The 21,428-nt window shown below is 36.1% G+C and overlaps 1 protein-coding gene across 1 annotated transcript; it reads right to left on the bottom strand.

The window, feature by feature from the left end:
* Positions 1–200: 200 nt before the first annotated feature.
* LOC120298003 (ATP-citrate synthase-like) lies at positions 201–20,254 on the bottom strand. The gene is made up of 15 exons (XM_039321307.1): positions 19,451–20,254; positions 17,834–18,002; positions 15,499–15,603; positions 14,432–14,628; positions 14,268–14,349; positions 13,133–13,243; positions 12,316–12,443; positions 10,854–10,947; positions 9,762–9,916; positions 8,084–8,234; positions 6,539–6,682; positions 6,250–6,363; positions 5,430–5,512; positions 2,810–2,886; positions 201–1,046 (listed from the first exon to the last, which is right to left on the bottom strand). The coding sequence occupies exons 1-15, from the start codon at positions 19,540–19,542 to the stop codon at positions 952–954; spliced, it is 1,797 nt and encodes a 598-aa protein (XP_039177241.1). The 5' UTR covers positions 19,543–20,254; the 3' UTR covers positions 201–951.
* Between the last annotated feature and the right edge of the window lie 1,174 nt (positions 20,255–21,428).

The following is a 21,428-nucleotide window of genomic DNA, read 5'->3' as shown; positions in this document are numbered from 1 at the left end:
CCTCGACTAGAAGACCTCCAAGATCCTTTCCAACATCGTCATCGTTATCATCATTATTATTATTACAGACTGAAGTCACCCAGAACCATAAGGTAGTTTCAAATCACTGATCTGTGTGATAAAATAACAAATACTTTCTTCTCTTAATACCTTTTTCTCTCATCCAACATTTGGTTAAACACAAAATCTAGCAAACATTATTTATTATTGTATATTTTTATTTAAGTCATGTTGTAATACATAAATGAAGCACTGAATATTGTTGTGAATACATTAGAGATCCAGAGATGAAGTGTCTTATGCGCACAGATATATTCAGATATCACCCTGTGCAAAAATAGTAGGACTTGTGTTTGTGACAACTAAAAATATTACCTGCATAAATACAAAAATTGGAATGCACACAAAGTTCACAGTTTTGAATATGAGCTTATGTTATCAGTTTTACATTTTTAAATATTATACTAGATTTATAAAGGCTTGTCAAATCAGGTGTAGTCCCTCAGATCAGAAATAAAGGCTAATGATTAATATAAAATACAGGATACAGAGAGGACAAATTTGTCATAAAATTATACACAGCTCGCAAGGAGACTTTTAAGATTTGATCATACAGGTACATTGACTCTCTCTAGCTTTTCAAGTCTAATGAAGTCACATATTAAAATAAAAAACATTAACATTTGGCCAGAATTACTGAAGTGAAGGGATGGAGACAAAATAAACATGCATAAAGGAACAAGCAAAGACAGTGCAACTTCTTTAATATATTAAATACAACAGGAAGTAGCGAATATTTTGGTTTATCATTATTTATGGAATCCACATCTAACCCTAGAAAAGACTGCCTTATATAGAATTTCAACTTAGTCTGTTTCACAACCAAGGCATATTGTGTAGTCATATTTATTGGTCTTCCATAAAAGCAATTTGATTTGTTCCATTCAGTTATCACATAGTCATATGCTCCGGTAAGACATAAGAGATATCGTCCCAAGGATGACGATATAGACCTTGTTTCAATCTTTTCTGATCCAGGTAATGTCCTAAAATAAAATGTTTTTTGTTTAATATTTCTCTTTGGATATAGTCTTTAAAAAGACATAAATGGTAGAAACTGAACTTCATTCTATTTATTCTAAATACCCACTAGCCAAATCTCAGAGCACTTATACAGATAGAACAGTGGTTCTCAACCTATGGGTCGGGACCCCATTTGGGGTCGAACGACCATTTCACGGGGGTCGCCAAACAACGCAGTCTGCCATTTTTTCCCCCTTTTCCTTAGCTGTGCTACTCCTTTTTATTCTATTGGCTTTTGAAAGCCAACAGAATAGACTCTCTTGAATAGAGTCTAATTCTATTGGCTTTCAAAAGCCAATAGGAATTGTCCAGGCTGTCTCTGCCCTGCTGAGCCCGCCAAAAGTCCCATTCTGCAAACGGTGCTGCAGCAGTTGAGTAGTCCTCGACTTACGACCGGTTGAGTAGTCCTCGACTTACGACCGGTTGGGGGTCGCGGCATTAAAAAGGTTGAGAACCACTGAGATAGAGGATAAAGTACAAATCAGAAGGCTTATGGCAATGATGGTGAACCTTTTAGAGACTGAGTGCCCAAACTGCAACCCAAAACCCACTTTTGCATCGTCAAGTGCCGGGTGGGTGTATCCCATTGGCTGGGTGTGTCCCATTGGGTGGGCGTGGACCATTGAGTGGGCCTGGCCCATTGGGTGGGCATGGCTGCGGTGGTAACGGCAGATTGGGTGGGACTAAAACGTTCAATCAATCAGTTCCAATTTTGCAAGATCTTTTTTTTCTCCCTCGAGAAGTTGAAATTGACTGATTGAACCTTTTTTTTTTTGCATACAGAGGCAGAGGCATAAAGCAAAAAGGGTTTATAAAACCCAGCTGAAGGCCTAGGACTGGAGCGATGGCGTGCGTGCCCACAGAGAGGGCTCTGAGTGCCGCCTCTGGCACCCGTACCATAGGTTCCCCACCAATGGCTTATGGTCTTTAACAGATATAGTCCGGGTTGTTCTCTGGGCTTTAATGAAGAAACAGGCAACCCTTCTGTTTGTAAAACCCCTAAAATAATTCTGCTGTTCTGAAGTAAATAACAAACAAAATTAACATAGTGAGTCTCCATTAAAGTTAAGACATGGTTCAATTGTCTCCCCCCATCCGTAAAAATAAGTTTAGGGAAGAGGGCTCAAAAATTGTGTTTTTGTAAGTTCTGGTACTATATTCATCACATGCTAAGCTCCCTATAGTCTGAAATTTTTTGGGGAAAGGGATAGCCCACACAAAAACAGCTTTTCTAGATGAACCAGTGAGCAAAATGTCTTCTTTGAAAGATTCACTCAAGTAGTAAGGCATTGGAATCCTCTTCCATGTATATTGCATACACTTTTCTGTCCAGATGTTGCCTAAAACATTGCTTAGTTCTTTAGTGCCCATGATCTGCCTTTCCCAACTAGAAGTCTGATTCAATAGGCAAGCCAGTTGATCTGGTTTTTAACAATAGTAGCCAAGTATGATTTATCACAAGCCAAGCCAGCTTCTTGCCTTCTAGTTTAAGAAGTTAAATATATAAGTGTGTGTATGTATTTATATGTGCATTTATATGTGCATGTGCATGTGCACACCTTCAAGTTAGTTTTTGATACTTGGAAACTGCCTGGACTCATCCCTGCAGTTTTCTTGGCAAAGTTTTTCAGAAGTGATTTTGCCATTACCTCCTTCCCATGCCTGAAGGAGAGTAACTAGCCCAAAATCATCCAGTTGGCTTTAGCACATAACATAAAAGACTTACCAATGAAACCCATGCTTCTGCCAAGCACAAAAATGCCATTGAGGGCACCAATGTCAATATACTCATCAGCTTCTTCCCTGCAGTAGAAAAACAAATGATGCTTGTTTAAATATTACACTTTAATATTATACAATAAGGTGTATGTACAGATAAAATAGATATTCTTTTAAAAGACTGCTAAATAAGTTTCATAAAGTCTGTAAAAGGCGAAAGATTTATACGATCTGAAGAGAAACCAGAGTCTGCAGAATAGACTTTACAAGATACTGGCAGGAGAAATATGACATGTTTTCTTTGATATTGGCTCATGGGCACAAGTTCACAAAATATCTATTCCATATTCTGGATTAAGATTTGTGAATCCAGCCAATTTTGGTTTATTTAACATACTGTTATTAAGTGAAACATATTCAAAGACTGCTCTACTATCATAAAACAGAATTCTCCCTGCTTTTTTAAAAATCAAATTCCCACAATTGGGATCCACTGATATTAAATAATTCAAAAGGTAACCTTGAATATATTACTTTCCTTTAAACCTTAGTAATTACATGGTATCTTTGCTTAATAAGGTTTATTTCCTAATGTTAAGGCAACTTTGGTAGCAGAGTTGGAAAAAATAACTTCCAGAGATTTTGAAAGAATGTATTCTTGTCTTATTAAAAGGCAGTTTTATATATGATTGCCAGTTTCTTTAAAGTTTAGAGTTGCCTCCCATGGAGAGAACATACACAGTTTTTTTAAAAAATGTCTTTTTTAAGAAGATATATTTCAGAAAACTATAATTGTTGTCTGAACTTTCATTATCCCTGCTTCAATTGATCTAGTCTAGCTAATCACTTTGACAAAGCTCTGGCTGGCCTTCAGTTCCATGAGAAGATTCACATAAATAGAAACAAAATAACATCAATGAAAGTAAAATATTACACACACACACAGAGACCAAAATTACAATTAAAGAATACTTAATGGTGTTATGTTGCCAGCAGATCACTTTGTATATGTATGTTTGTGTACACACACACACACACACACACACACACACACACACACACACACGCATAGACACAGACAATGTGTTCTGCTGGCAACATACCACCATTAAGTATTGTTTAATTGTAATTTTGATGTCTATATATGATGACAGAAAACGCATCCTATCCCCCTGTTGTTGAATTTTATATGTGCCATAGGACAAAAGAGGTTTATCCTGCTAAACCTGAATTTCTAGCTATTTCGTTACTTTGCTTCTCAGTTTTGAAGAACAGCTGTAAGCATTATTGTATCAAGGCTGGGTACAAAGAGAAGGGAGCAGCACAAACAAATTAGAAAAGACCCTAAAGGTTTGTTTTTGTTTATTGCTATCATTATCTTATTGGTAAGCTTGCCTATGTATAGTGCCTGTTCATCTTAGATTTCTATACAGTGTGCAACAGTTTCAAGTGCTTAGTCTTATTATATGCCTGCTTTCTACAACCTACTATTCCTCACATTTGGTCAGCCTCAAACTCCTAGAATTTACAATAGCAAGAGGAAGATCTATATTGAGTGGGGATCCTTAAAAAGCTTGAACAGCAACATGAATATAGGGAGTGTGCATACTCTGATAGACCCAAATTCTTAACCAAAGAGGGAACAACCATAGGTAAGAATTAATCCATCATTATCACATAACATATCATATCCCATTAACATCATCACCACACCAGTATTGTAATGGCCTCTGATTTTTCTGCTGCTGAAAGATATTCCAGCAAACTTTGTCCCAGTGTGCTATTCCTATTTTAAGTTTTTGTTCTCTTGTTCTTGTTTTTGCAAACAGCAACAAAAACTCATGATGATCCTGACAACATGGAAATCAATGCACAGGGAGGAGGGAAAGATAATCCTTGCTCCAGTCCCTTAATTCCCCACAGTTGCTATTTGGGGTGAGATTTTTAGAAAAGAAAAATAGAGAAGGAAAATTACTTTTGAAGGAGCAGTTGTACTTTTAGCTAATTTTGTATCTTATATTTTTGAATTAAACAATAATTATTTGGATATATAAGAACAAATCATTGTCCTAGAATATTGGTGAGACTTTCATTAATCACATTATGAATCATGGTCTAGATCAGTGGTTCTCAACCTGTGGGTCGGGACCCCATTTGGGGTCGAACGACCATTTCACGGGGGTCGCCAAACAAGGCTGTCCGCCATTTTTCCCCCTTTTCTTTGGCCACACCCCTGGCACCCAGTGATGTATAAGTGGTTGGGGGGTCACCACAACATGGGGAACTGTATTATGGGGTCGCGGCATTAGAAAGGTTGAGAACCACTGGTCTAGATGCAGTCATTGTTAGCATCTCTCTAAGGTTAATTATGATGCATGAATGCAGACTCTGTTTATCCCTTTCTTAGAACAATTACAGCACAAATATAACCCTAAGAAAATTAAATAGAATGAATGAAACTGGCCATAATGCCTATTCTATCAATGATCTCAAATTTTTCTTTCATTTCTCCTTTATATCCATTATAACCAGAATGTCTGAGACCATTATTATTTTTGGGCAAAGGAGATTTATTATAAACAAGCTTCTAAACCATAACAACGATTAATGAGAAATTGATTGCTCACCGTGTAAAAGAACCACAGTTCCTAAGTACGTCAACAAAGGCTACACCAATAAATCCGTCAACATTCAGGATAAGGTTAGGTTTCTAGAGTGGAGCAGGTTGAGGAAAAAATGAGATTTTAACAATAAGAGAAACTTTTATTCCAGATGAAAGTATCACCAGCATTTAACAAGTAGTATCTCTTAATGGGTACACTTATACTCCTCAAAAACAACAAAAGTTAATAAACCATCTATCTGATTATTTTTAAGATCCCTTATGGCTGCATTGGTAGCAGAGTTTTGATAGTAATTCCTAATTCCATTAATTAAATTACAATTTGTAAAGTTCTCTACGTGTAAGCTCACATAATTAGTTGACTAAGTTATGCAGTAATATTTTCTATCATAGTACCTTTATCTCTGATTATTTTGCTTCTGTTTAAAGTATATATTGTTATCAAGTTCTCTGGCTTGAAAATATAGGCAGCATTTGATGTTTTCTTTGGGTTCAGATTTCTATAAATAACACTGTATAAGCTAATGCAATGTTTTCTGATTCCCAAGACAAGCAAAAGAATAGCTTCCAGATAATTAAAAGACATTTTTTTAAAAAAATATAGGAAATACATGTTTTTTTATCCTTCTGTCATATGCAATTTTAAAAAAAATTCTCTTAATCATAATAACTAAATATGAAGGGACAGGGAGTCTAGCAAACTCCTGCCACTCAAATTTAGTAACTAATATTTATAACAATAGCTCTTGTAGTTTTTAGAGACAAAATTATGATAAATAGGGAAACCAAGTACTTTCATGTTAAAACTCACAAAAAGATGATACCTTGGAAGTAGTAATTTTTTCCACTTCCAGTGCATAATCTAGAAGAGGCGTTGCAGGGAAATGCTGCTTCACATAACCTTTAAGGATCTGAACTCTCATATCTGGATTGTTGATCTACAAAGTTAAAAGAAATAAAAAAAAAGACAAATTTAAAACTAGCAAGCACTCAGAATCAAAAATATTTTCATATCATGGCCAAATTCTTTGAAATTCTGAACTGAATTCAGGATTTAGTTTATGTTACTACCAGTAGAAATCTACCACATCTCTGAGCAGACAAGCAACTTACTGATTTAACTCGGTGGCCAATGCCCATGATTAGTTTCCCTTCCTTTTTCATCTTGTTCACAAATTCCATGGGAATGATGCCACTGTCAAATGCTTTGCTGAACATTTTTGCTGCTGCATCCAAAGCGCCACCAAAACGATCACCCTGGAGGACAGTGATAAGAAGAGAAAAAGCCAAATGGAAAAGATTTTTCTTTGGAGTGAGATCAGACACAGAAGATCCTATGATCAAGCTTAAAAGTATGAACAGGAGAAATGTAGACAGTACTAGATAACAGAGCTTCTTTAAACAGCTCCCAACAGTTTCAAAGAGGTTGTTTCACTGATTTCAAACTCCTTTGCATGCTATGGATACAAATATTGCATGAAATGAGTATGTCAGTGAGATCTAGGTTAGAAAGCATCTAACCTCCTCAATAACAGCGGACATTTGGAGTAGAAGAGTGAGTTTCTTCATAAGAAACATTTCCCATGCAGTGTTTCCCTTATAGCAGGGGTGTCAAACTCGCAATGTCACATGACGTGTCGCGACGTTATCGCAACTTTTTCCCCATTGCCAGCAATGGGGTGGGCACGGTTTTGGCATGACGCATCTGGCTGCGGGCTGGCAGTTTGACACCCCTGCCTTATAGCTTTAGCTTACAGCCCAGGTGGCGTAGTGGTTAGAATGTAGCAGTGCAGCTACTTCTGCTGATTACTGGCTGCCAGCAGTACAGCAGTTTCAATCTCACTGGCTCAAGATTGACTCAGCCTTCCATCCTTCCGAGGTTGAGATCAGTAAAATAAGGACCCAGATTGTTGGGAGCAATATGCTGACTCTGTAAAACGGCTTAGAGAGGGCTGTGAAGCGGTACAGGAATCTAAGTGCTATTTCTATTGCTTATGGAATTCAATCACAAGTTTGCCATTCTTAGCAATAGTTAAGAACAGGGTCCGTGTGAAGAAATATAATTTCTCGAGCAAAACCAAACTTAGCCTGGCAATTTCCAAAAAAATGACAAAGACCAGTTTAATAAATGGGCTTCAAATATATGCACTTATTTGCTTTTTGATATGATTGTCTTTTTTATGTGTCTCTATAAGAGGAAATGTTATAATAAATCACTTTTAATATTCTACGCCCATACCTATCGGGCAACCAATAAACTTGGAAATTCCAACTGCAGTTTCTATTTTATCATCTCTGGTAGGACTATGTTCTTAACTAACTAGTTATTTCTATCTGCTGAATTCACTTATTCTCCTAAGCAAGCTGAAAGGGTCCTCATTTTATATGTAATAACCAGCAGAAACCCAATATTTCAAAAAAAATGTTTCTATAGCTTTCTCTTAAAATATATAATTCTTTGTTATCAGCTTTGTCAACACAGCTCCAGAAGCATCGGATAAATGCTAGCACTGAAGTGATCTCCAGTCAAGGAGCCTCTTCATCAGTCATCCTTCAAAACTGGCACGTTATGAACTATAAGTGAAGACATAAGAGCCCTGGCTACGTACTTCAAATGGTATAATCCTCTAATTTCATCCACCTCTGGGCAATGCTTACAATTGTGAGTAGGCCTGATGTGAGACTGGAGACAAGGTCCTTTCCAGCTCTTGCACAGACAATAGTATTATGGGCTCCTGACACTGCTGGACCATGATCAGCTGTCACCATCAGACACATCTCTATAAACTGGCAGGCATATTTAGGCAACCTGAAGAGACAAAGATTTTATAATGTTCCCTTTCAAACAATTGTTAGTTAGTTAGTGTCAAGAAGTTATTACAAAGACAATTGGTGAACTGTGGCATCATTTTTTAAAAAACAGCATCTACTAGAAATTCAAAGCTTAAGGCAGCCTTCTCCAATTTAATGTCTTCCAGTTGGATTGTTACTGCAAGACCTAGACTTCCCAACCAGCATCTACAGAAAGCCAACTGGGAGCAGGTAACTTAAGAAAGCATTGGTAGTTTCCATATTAGAAGCTGTTCTTCAAGAAATAGCATACTGTGCATCTTAAAAACTATTCAGGAACAGCATAGGCTATTTACTAAAGGAAAGGTTTTTAAAAATGGGTCAGGAATATCTTACTTGAGCCATTGATTCCATTGACAGAGTAGCTCTCACAACTACTCCCAATCTTTTCTGCTTCTGTTAAATCACATTTTGTCTTTTCTAAACTTGCCTAAATTACAGCATATTCGAAGCAAGAGGCTCAGGACACTACCAAGAATACCTACCAGTTGATACAGTGCATACATTTTGATGAAACATTTTCATAAATCAATATTGGAAAAACAGGGAAAGAGGAAAAATGATCCGTTTTATCCTAAACATACTTATTATAATGTAATTGCGCTACAATATATTAATATAGTTAATGTGAAATGTATGTTGTTTTTCTTCTTTTTGAGTAACATTTTCAAATATTAAAATATGTTGTGTAAAAAGGCTTACATATTATCTGTCATGATCTAAACCAGAATTTTTTGGAAGTTTTCCAATTTCAAAGAATTCTTGCCTTCCTCATCCACTATATGCAGGAAAATGTTCCTGCGTTCTGCAGATATTGCTGAAAAGCATCTTTAAGTGGACATTTACATAGTGCAATACATCATTAGAGCTTCCAACATATGGAGCATCCCCAAAACTTTGCAGAATTTGAGACCAGACCTTAGCGTATACCTTTTCTTGTACTTGTATACAATACAGAGAAGGGATAGCAGAGGGCACCAGTCAGAAATCCATCATTATCAATATTGTCATAAGCATAATCATATATCGCAGTAACCTCTGGAAGATAAACAGGTTGCCTATATCTCTAAGCTATATCAGTACTTCTCTTCCATCCATTTTACCCTTTATATGTTTCATACATATTTATATGACTATCCTGTTTTTATTTAGTTGTTTCCATTTTTGTCACCTTGTCCTGACATCCATGGTCAAAAGGGCAACTTTCAGGAATGTTTAAGGAATTTGCTAATATAAGTATCATTTATTTGTCCCATATTTATGTCTAGAAAAGCCTAGACAGCATCTCTCAGACCTGCTTCAGGAATTTAGCTGTCAATCCTCAACAGTTTAGGTGAATATTTCAATGGGAAGTTTATTCCAATTATTTAAAATCTTTGTTTCACAATCAGAATCAGCCCCACCCTGAAAACACCCAAACCTCTCAAAAAAGAAAAGTGAGATAATATTGTGAAGTTTCCCTCAAACCACCAGAAAAACAATTTACCTTCTCTGGAACCACAAAAGACCCAAGACACCACCAATTCCTATCTCTTCCTTGAAGACCTCGGTAATTGGCATGCCTGCATAGATCAGTTCCTGACCTCGCTCATCACAGATGCTGGTCATGAAAGAAGCTGGTTTCCGAATTAAACCAAGCTCCTAAAAATAGGGGGGAAAATTAGAAAAAAATCCCAAACATGGCAGCCCTGTCTTAATTTTCAGAGAGCTGGCAGACTCGTATCAGTTCAGATTCATATCAGGCTTACACAGGTAAATATTCTTCCATAAAAATAATTTATTCTAGTGAAATCTAGTCCCAAATATTTTAGTACTTCAGGTTAAGAAACATATGATGTCCACCTCTCTGATCATCACAGTTCCTAGGATCCAAAGTCAAATGATACTGAGACAGCTACCTCTTTTTGCCTAGAGATAGGGCCAGCCCTGTTTCCAGGGAACATGTAGGATATATTAGACCAGTCCTTTGGATTAATCTTCTAGATAAAAGAAATGCTTTTCCATGGAACAGTGTTGGCTTACTGATGCCCCTACCTATGGTACTTAATGGTAAAATTCGAAGTCAACTTTACTTTGACAATGAAAACATAAGCTTTAATTATATTATTAATTAAATGTTTTCTCTCTCGCTCACACACACTCCATGCTCCACTTGAATGATTCATTTGCAAGAAAATAGTGGACAGAACTAAGCTGATCATCCAATTATAATCAAATATATTAATAAACACTTTTACAAGCTATCATCCACATCAGGCTCTCCAACCTGTAAGCCATGGCCCACTTCTGGGCTGTGGCCTATTTACAAGCAGGCCAAATGAGTGATGGGCTGGTGCGTGCGTGCACACAGCCAACTCATGTGAGCAGCGGGCACCAATGCCAGCACTCACAGCTCCACTTGCGCAAGAGGTGGGCGCTGACTGAAGATGTGTGCATGCACACACCTGCCGTCAAAACAATCCCCAACCTAGAAAGGTTGGGGAACGCTGAGCTACATAGCATGTTTTAAGAATTTCAAGCTCATTCAGCCATTCACCTCTCATGGGTACCTCTTCTAGACTATTAAGAGTAAACCTACCCTTGCCCATGAGTAATCCATTGGCACAGTTGGAGGAGGAACTTCCTGTGCTGGCTCAATTACTCCCTTAGAAACCAGATCCTCATACACTGACCTATTGAAAGGAAAGAAAACAATTTTAATTTGTTACAGATTGACCCAGTGATTAGATACTGGGCTTGTATTATATCTATTTTGAAGATCATCTCCTTATACTCACAGATAGTGATCACTAGAACTCCATAAAACCAATACTCAATTAAGGCTCAATCTACTATTCTCCTATGTATTTATATTTTCCAACAATTACAGCCCAATAGTCCCTAGTTCCACAAATCTCCAAATAAAAAGAGACTTTGCAACTGCTTGGCAGAATTTAATTTCTAACTCAATTAAAATCTATCTTTAGAATAGTATATACAATCCATTTTCATTTTTTAAGCTCTATATTCAAGAAATATGGATATCATATTATGGCATACTTGTATAAGATTTCATCTGGCTTTTTCTTTTTTAGGAGAAGGAATTTCTGTATTTTTAAATCTTTTAAGTCCTTGTGTATGTACTTTTTACTTACATTTACAAGTAAAAAAACAATACATTCCAGTTTTTTTTTTTGTAGCTCAGAAACTTTAAAATGTGTAAACTTGCATGCTAGCTAGGAAATTCTGCTAGTTGAAGTCCACATATCTTAAAATTGCTGAAAATACCATTTTATGTGGTTTCAATTTCCTTTTCTTTATGTACACTTGATAAAATGTTCAATAAAATATCTTTGACTTTATACACCAAATAAGTTCCACTAGAACAAAATCAGTTGCATGCTACCGCTTATCCTTCAGTGTAACTTAATTAAAGAAATCAGGTTGTGGAAATAGCTATAGGAAGGATACAGCAAAGGATTTATGAAACAATCTAAAAGTTATATTAAGTCAAGGGACTTTGACAATTTTATGCTGCTAGCAAAGTCTTGCAAATTTTGATTGACGAAGGCAGAAAGTGTGTTAGTGCTTCAAATGAAAATAGGGGATGCATTGTAAAACCTAGTACTCCATTAGTGTAATTCATCTTTTTACTAAGCAATGTTTTTTTTAAACCAGGATTTATTTTGAATGGTTTCACCCAAAATCTTATTCCAAGCATAAAGTTGTATAACTTCATGCAATATGTATTGTTACTACATGAGAGATTTCTATTTACCTTGCTTTACCCATTGATAAAGTATATTCCAGACTTTGCAATAGACAAAGCAATTCTTACGGTAATTATAACATGTAGCCTGATTCACGTATCTGTTTGCTGATGTTTGCTCAGACACAATAATAGTAAAGAATGCCATTTATAATTCTGAGAGCAATCCATCCTGTAATCCAACAAAGGATGAGTGACTCTATTCTGAAGACCCTGAGTAAACCTATAATACTATTTCTCAGACTGTTCAGGAAGCCCAAAAGATATTGATTATTGACATAATGTCACTTACTGGATTACATCACCCAGCTCATCAAAGCTTTGGGGTACAAAGACACCCACTTCTTTTAATGCTTTATTCTTGGCTACAGCAGTTTCAGATGCCTGATTGGCACATGCTCCAGCATGGCCAAATTGTACCTGTTATCAAAAAAGACATATAAAACATAAAATACTAAACAGAATAATGATAAAAAGAATGTATAATAAAACAAAAGTAAATCTAGCTATAAATAGTAAAAACAATGTAGCCTACAATCAGAATAAGACTTAAAGCATATAGAATAATAACTAAAAACACTAAAATTACATCTAAATGCATGATGGAATAATCTTTATTTGGTAGCAAAAAAACCCATAATGAGCGTCTATGTGGCACAAAATGAGCATCTATGGGGAAGGAATTCCACATATGGGATAATCCTCTCCCCTTTGAAAAAAAGTTCTTGTGGACATTTGTCTTATCTCATTTGGCAGAAACACCTGGTCTCAGATGAAAATCTTATTGATCAGGTGGACCTATAATTACAGTATGCAAAATTATTAACTCATACATGTTTTATACCTTTTAAAAGAATTAAAGCAATGCGCATTGAATATGGACGATGATAGTGTAGAAGATACAAAGACTGGTTGATTATCAAAGGGGCAGAGAGATGGTTCTTAGATTTTTCACAGGTTGTGGAATAACATCAAGTCTCATTTTATTAAAAAATAACAAGTGATCATTAGCAACAAAACTAGTGAAGACTTGGATGGCCTTCATCTTTAATTAAGATAGACTGATTCTGCCAATGATTCAATGATTTCCTCTTTACTATATATATTACCTCCGAAGAGAACATAGTAGCACATGTTCCAATGCACCAGCACACAACAGGTTTAGTGATCCGGCCTTCTTTAACACCCTTACAGATTTTGTACTCTTCTTTTCCTCCAATCTAAAAAAATTGAAACAAAATTGAAGCCAAATATATTAATGCAGTACATATATGCTGTTCTTTAAAACAAGGCACAATATGGACTTCACCAAACCAGCCTTAAGTTTAATTTAATTCTATTAAACAAGAGCATTAGATGAAGAGAAGTGTTAACATAGGTCTCCTGCTTACATGGAGTGAAATATGAATCTGAGTAAAACAGTAGTAATAATAATAAATCAAGATCAAGATATTTTAAGACTTTATGCTGATATTAAATTAAGCCAGGTGGCAGGTAAAATAAGAATATGTTTATATCAAAATTAAGGTAATCCTGTGATGGAGAGCTGCTAGACATAAAAAAATCAAAGCTCTGTTTCAGCTGTAGCTATAGAATCATTCAACAATGTTGTGCTATTAGGTAATATTGGCAAGCTTATTCTAGATGACTTATTTATGTTTCCACAGCATATATAAGGATATAAAATAAGTTGCCCTCCTGATGCTGCTGACTACCCTTCCCAAGAAGCCTAGCCAACGTGGCTAGTAATAAGAGAGAGAGGCTTTCCGATCCTTGGCTTTATGACACTGGCTGCAGAAGACAACAATGCTGTGTATTTTTGTTCTCATCTACTCTTGCTTTTTCAAAAAATGTTCTATGAAGTCAATGAAAAGATCCAATTTCATAAATGTATACGTGTGTATGTATAATTGTATAATTTTTATTAAAACAAGATAAAAGAATAATATAAAAAGAAAAAAGAATAAGAAATTAAAGAAAAAACAAAAAGTGCAAGATAAGAAAAAAATTTTAAAAAAAAAGAAAAGAAAAAATACAAAGTAGTAATTTCTGATATTCTTCACAGCAGTTATAAATACAAATATATTTAAGCTCTTTTCATAAAGTTACAATATATTACTATCTATAATTTATTTGTCTAATCATCCAAAAAAAAAATCACGTTCATTTTTACACAAAGAGTTCATTACAGGAAAAGATCCAATTTCCAAATTACGCTCAAGTTAGAAATTAAAAGATACTTACTTCCCCTAACACTACAATCATCTTCACCCCTGGAGTATCCTGGTAACGCAGTACATGATCCATGAAGGTAGAACCAGGATATCTGGGCAGAAGGGAACATTTTTTTTAAAGTATTTTAAAAGACAAAAATAGGCAAAATAAACATTTGTAACTACTTCTCTTACCTATCTCCACCAATGGCTACACCTTCAAAGACTCCATCTGTGGTCCTGGAGATAATGTTGTTGAGCTCATTGGACATCCCTCCTGAGCGGGAGACGTAAGCTACGCTACCAGGGCGGTACAGCTTGGATGCCAGAATGTTATCCAGCATTCCTCCTGTGTTTCCAATCTTAAAGCAGCCGGGTTTAATCCCACCAACCTATGAACAGAAATAAAGAGCTGAAATATCAAGATCTCTTAATTCAAACAATTAATTTCTAAGTCAGGTCCAGCTCAGGACAACTCACGTAGACCGTCTCTCATTTACCCCCCCCCCCATTATCTAGTTTTCCCAGCTCGTTTCCTGCCTAAACTGGGGCTAGAATTGATCGCCTCCTAATTTCTACCTAGTGCTTTATCCATTACACCAAATTGGCTCTCATCTTTACCTATAGTCCATTACATTTTACATGAAGCAAAATGAAAAAAAACAGGCATTCTTTGCCCATAATTTTTAAAGTTGTCATAATCAAACACCCCCTCCCCCAGTACTAAGATTTGGACATTTCATCATAGAATGGAACACTTTACATTTATCAAAATTTAGACAATATTTTAAAAATGTTTCCCTGCCTTGATGAATCTAAGAAATAATGAAGTAATAATGAGGCAGATCTTTACTCTGGGATTGTCAATGCACGCAGAATCTTTGGGCCACAGAGATGATAACACCTTATATTAAATATGACCTGTAGCACAATATGAAGTTTTGTGCTAAAACCTTGGCAAAAATACATAAAACCAAATGCCTAGGGTCTAGTTTTCAGTTCAGCCATGCCAAGAGAAGGACGAGATTGGAAATTTCCATGGATTCTGAAGGTTAAATACTTCGAAGTGCTGATTAATTAGTGATTCACTATCCCCAGTAAGATGCATTTATACAAATTAATCAAGGTTTTCTGACAATTTTCCTCTTTAGAGCTCTACAAGTTCTAAACTGTAACCTGCTGGCACAGTTGGAATACATTTAGTGTGCAGCAAGATGTTCTCAGTCTGTAAAAAAGCCAAAAGAAAATAAAACTAATCTCACCGTTGCTGGTCCAATAATTGTGACTCCTTTCCCATCTGCTATTTTGATCAACCTGCGAGTCAGGGCCTCAGGAATCCCTTCTGCAATGATGGCCACTGTACGGATCTGAGGCCCAAGAAGAAAGTAGCATCAATATTGATTTCTGAGAGTTTTTTTTTCTATTGCTCATGAGAAATGGAGATTCAGAAAATGATTCTAGTAATATATTTTTCTCCACTTGATTTTAAGATTGGGACACAATGACAAGGAATGAAAATTCATGATTCAGCCAAAATGATTTTTTAAATCATGCACACTGTGGAAACTGGGGATGGAAGAGGATAAGTTTATAGGTTCTTCTTAAACACCATGTATGTATTCCAGATGTATTCCAATAAAGATGATTAGGGGACTGGAGGCTAAAACATATGAGGAACGGTTGCTGGAATTGGGTATGTCTAGTCTAATGAAGAGAAGGATGAGGGGTGACATGATAGCAGTGTTCCAATATCTCAGGGGCTCCCACAAAGAGGGAGTCAGACTATTCTCCAAAGCATGTGAAGGCAGGACAAGAAGTAATGGATGGAAACTAACCAAGGAGAGAAGCAACCTAGAATTAAGGAGAAATTTTTTGACTGTTAGAACAATTAATGAGTGGAACAACCAGCCTCCAGAAGCGGTGAATTCTCCAACACTGGAAGTTTTTAAGAAGAAACTGGACAGCCATTTGTCTGAAATGGTATAGTGTTTTCTGCCTGAACAAGGGGTTGGACTAGATGACCTCCAAGGTCCCTTCCAACTACTACTACTACTATTACTACTACTACTACTACTACTTCTTCTTATTATTATTATTATTATCATATATGAATTTTGAGTAAGTGATTTGATAATTAACAACTCTTTTAGCTTCCTTCCTTCCTTTCTTCCCTCCTGCATCTCAATGAAGTGGATAATATTTGTAGCTCAGGGTTGAAATGAGCTTGCTTGTTTTTTTGCAGCATTGATGATGCTACCTAGTTAGAGTAATGAAACGTCTGCACGAAAATAAGCAAGTTCAGAGAACACCAAGGACCTCTGATATGTATGTATGGTATGTATATATCAGATCTCCATTCCCATCTTCTTTGGTTAAGCTTAATGATAACTCAAAGTTATGTCTAAACACAGTTTGATTTCAGGCTTTCTAATCTGCAGCCTAACTATGGCTAAATAGTCTTATGATTATTATACCTTGATTAACCTTCACTAATAAACAATGGCACGCAATATATGACAAAAACATGGCTCTACAACTCTTTTTTTTCTTCAAATAAATATTTCCTTCAAAAAAAGTTTGAACAATTTTAGTGCTCCAGTTGCAAAATCAGCACCAGTTTTTAAAAAAGTATAATTGATAAAAAAAATAGTTGTCTCCAATAGATTCAGTAAACTCATCAAACTAAAATGGCCCCAGATTTGTTGATATCCAAATATTTCCCCATTATCTGATATTGATGTCACACTTCTTACAGTCACTGAGAGCTGTAAAATAAGTATAGGCTGTAAAATTTGGGTATAATTAGCACACAAACCTATGAGAGGCTCCAAATACCCTGATTTCATATTGTTTTCTGTGATGTCTCAGTCAGACCACTTCTGTATATTTCATGCTAAAAACATGCTTCTGTTTTTTTCAATAGAAGTCCTGATTTTCTCAAATTAAACAGGATTTCACTACCACATTCTCTGTTCCTTTAACATAGAAGCATACGTACAGCTCCATGGAAACACTGGCAAATAACTCACATGGCTACTTGAAAAAAACTTCAAATTTTTACTAATTTTAGACTGTCATAAATTGTACTAAAACTTGATGTTTTTGCTTTGTTATTAAAATACAGAAGAGAGTTCCTAGAGTGTAGACTTTGAAACTTTTATTTGCCACTATTTAATAGTTTTAGCACTTAAATAACCAATTTGTTGTAATACTATTTCTAGTACATTTTTAAAAAGCAACCAGTACTTAACACACAGTATTTTAGTAATTCTTTCAGTATTATGTAAGATAGACTAAACGTTATATCTAAACGTATTTGAAATTGCGAATCCAAAGTGTTTTATTACCCTATTGTCTCCTGAACAGCATGAAGAGAGCAAAGGGCTTCAGGTAAATATGTTATAGAGACATACATATATCCTATCCAACCAATGAAGAACTTAGGGCCCAGAGGGTTGTCCACTCATAGTTTAATTTAAGGATGGGCAGCACAACACACTGCCTCATCATCTTAGCAAAAATCATCTCTGATAATAAAGAGGTGTTTATAACTAAATAACTCATGAGGATTACTTTCATAGAAATCCTTGCACGTACCTGAGGATAATTCATAGTCTCTATGGTGCTATCATATGCTGAACGGAGAGAGGCAAAGTTGATCAGCACATCCACTTCTGGGTGTTTCTTCATGGCGTCTACCATATTCTTGAATACAGGAATGAGTATCTCTTTGTGACCCCAGTAAAATTTTTGTCTGTGGTCACCTCTGTCCAAAATAATAAGTATATGCCAATATTAATGTCTTGGCTAGAGACATACACAGTGCCTCATTTATTAGTACAGCCATGGGGCTGTACTGCAGTACATTAACCTAAATCAACTGCCTCACTTTTGGTGGAGCAACAGATAGATGGAAATTTATCCTCAACCCTGCTTTAAGCCTACTTATTGAAAACAGTTTATCTCCCAGAACTGTTATCTAAATTAGGCAATAATTATTTTTTTCAGTATTTATTCTGAATATTGACTGGATGACAGTATATCATCATAGTATACTAATAATTAATAATAATCATCAAGAATTATAGCTTACATCAAGAATTATAGCAACCAGAGAGGTGCCAGAAATTTAACGTAATTGTTTTGCAAATCTTTTTCGTTTACAGATAGTATTGATAATTGATGCTGCTGGTGACTTTAATTCACTCTTGGATCCAGTAATGGATCAGAGTACTTAAAAAATGTTTTGAAAATTTGAGAGACTCTATATAAACATATAGGAATTTAAATAGTTGGCATATGAAAATTTATATTAAATTTATGATTAATCTAGTGAAAAAGAGTTGTTGGTTCAATCACAATTGTAACTGTAATGGTAATAATAGTAGCTTTGGGGGAGAAAATTCTAATTAAAGTACTGCACTTAAGAAAGCTGTTACAGAAGCTAAATGAACCACGCATTCTTAACAACATTTTTTTAATTACATAATGATATTTGAATAATATACAAGAAATTCCAAATAAAGAACTAGATTATCCTTCATTATAACATTTTAAGGTTTTAATGAGGGCAGACGAGTTGTAATTATAAATCTGTTAGTCCCATTAAAAAGTTGTTTTTTATATTTACTGGATTCTCCAATGAGTATATGTAAAAAATTGAATACTATCCTTCCTAGGTTGGAGGTAGACTACATTTGAAGATATTTTTGTATACGTTTTGTTGCGCCCCTTGTTAGTTCCTGTCTGGTTAGACTTTTTTTACTATGGTGGTCTGAGTTCTTGGAAGGAAAATGCAGTTTATAGATGTTAATGTGTGCTTAAATTATAGCTCCCAAATCTGGAACTTCTCTATTTTGAGGAGCTTTGTATGTATAATGCTTGGACTGTTTCTAAAAGGGTAATTATGTTTAGACATGTGAACACCAGATTTGAAGGGGAGTTTAGTTACATTTGTCAACTCTTAGCTTTTGAATGGTTTCTTATTGATGAAAAGATACTACATTTCTGTGTGGTCAAGAGTCAATTTTTATTTAAAAATTGAGGTGCAGTTATAATTACTACTCTTGTATCATAAATGATATTTTGATTCCCCCCTTTTTCTTCTATTTTTATTTTCATGTCACAGTCTTGTGTATATTTTATGACAGTTTGCATAATCTAATTGAGCAGAAAGAAGCAAGGTAGCCTGAGAGGAGCATGTGATGAACCTACGTGAATGGATAAACCATGGCAGCCACTGAAGGCTCATCCCTTGAGCAGACGTAATCAAAATCCAGCATGCCTTGCACAGCCCGAGTCTGCATTCCCCACACAATTGCCTTTGTGTGACAACTGAACAAAGTTGTAGCTTTGCCTGCAAACAGAAAAAGAATAGATGATTATAAGGTGGCAATATATGGCCAAAAATAAGACTGGTCAGTCACTTCTCTCTGCATTAAAGGGAATGAGCCAGCATACCAGCCATTCATATGAAGCAAAGCACTTGAAATGAAGCAGCCACATAGCTTTTTGTTTCATATCATCTACAAACCTATAGGTAAATTTATCATTCTTGGCACTATAACAGGGCTTAAATAATAAGAGATGTTGGGATGAGCGAATAGGAGAGGCAGCTTTTCATGCAAACAAGAGCATATCTATATACTATTAAAACTTTCCTTGTGTTTAGTTGTTTACCTCAAGTTAGCCCAAAGGATTGTAGTACACATCATAATTGTTCACTCTGTTAACTTAAATAATTGTGTAAAAAATCCAGGACCTATTGCTCCTGTGGAATTGAAATTTCCATGATGTTCAGCCAGTTTTATTTGCAAAGTTGTGACCATTGCAGCCTCCCTCTAATCATATGGCCATGATTTCTGATATTTTCTGTCAGCTACCCACAAATAAAGCCCTGCATTAGATGAAGAGTACCACCAGTGGTATTTTGGCACCTGGCAGATGGTATGCGACCCTCCTAGACAAGTGTAGCAGGGGAGGGGAATGAGTTGAAGTGACAAAAGCCTGAGGGAGAGGGAAAAAAGTGAGGGGGCGAAGGGAAAAAGAAAAGGCATGACTTCCGACTTCCTCTGTTGCAGTAAAAGGAAGCATTAACACGAACCTCAACTTTTTACTTTTCCACAATATTATAAACTGGTTATTTCTATAACAACAAATGAATCTAATCAGTAACACCCAAAATCCTCCCCCATTTTTTTTAGTCATCAAGTTTTTGACACCTTGCTAAGCACTGGTAGTACTCAAATATTGTCATGCCCTAAATCTGTGAAAAGGTTGCAAAGTCCTGATTTAACGTATACCATAAAATAGCAATAGCACTTAGACTTATATATCGCTTCATAGTGCTTTACAGCACTCTCTAAGGCTGAGTGGTTTACAGAGTCAGCATATTGTCCTCAACAATCTGGGTCCTCATTTTACCAACCTCTGAATGCTGAGTCAACCTTGAGCCCTTCAGGATCGAATTCCAGACAATGGGCAGAATTAGCCTGCAATACTGCATTCTAACCACCGTGCCACCAAAAATAATGAATTACTTTCCAAAGGTTGATATTTTCCAAACTCTAAAGTATTCCACCAGTTTATCATCAGAAAACTACCGTATTTTCCGGCGTATAAGACGACTTTCTAAAGCAGTGGTTCTCAACCTTTTTAATGCCGCGACCCCCAACCGGTCATAAGTCGAGGACTACTCAACCGGTCGTAAGTCAAGGACTACTCAACTGGTGCAGCACCATTTGCAGAATGGGACTTTTGGCTGGCTCAGCAGGGCAGAGACAGCCTGGACAATTCCTATTGGCTTTTGAAAGCCAATAGAATTAGACTCTATTCAAGAGAGTCTATTCTATTGGCTTTCAAAAGCCAATAGAATAAAAGTGATAGCACAGCTAAGGAAAAGGGGAAAAAAATGGCGGACTGCGTTGTTTGGTGACCCCGTGAAATGGTCATTCGACCCCAAATGGGGTCTCAACCCACAGGTTGAGAACCACTGTTCTAAAGCATGGAAATCGGCGCCAAAGTCAGGGGTCGTCTTATACGCCGAATCATCTTATACGCCTGAAATGGGGCGTTGACTTACCTGAACGCCTTTTCTCAGCACGGAGATGGATAATCCACGCAGTGGGTTGAGACTGTATTCCTGGCCAATCAGATCAGTCAGCCAAAGTTGCCACGCCCATCCTGGACTATG

The sequence above is a fragment of the Crotalus tigris genome, unplaced genomic scaffold (genome assembly GCF_016545835.1).
Source record: "Crotalus tigris isolate CLP2741 ecotype Arizona unplaced genomic scaffold, ASM1654583v1 scf7180000023732.544635, whole genome shotgun sequence".
Taxonomy (NCBI): domain Eukaryota; kingdom Metazoa; phylum Chordata; class Lepidosauria; order Squamata; family Viperidae; genus Crotalus; species Crotalus tigris.
Note: the sequence above shows the minus strand (reverse complement) of the source record. Positions and strands in the feature narration are given on the sequence as shown.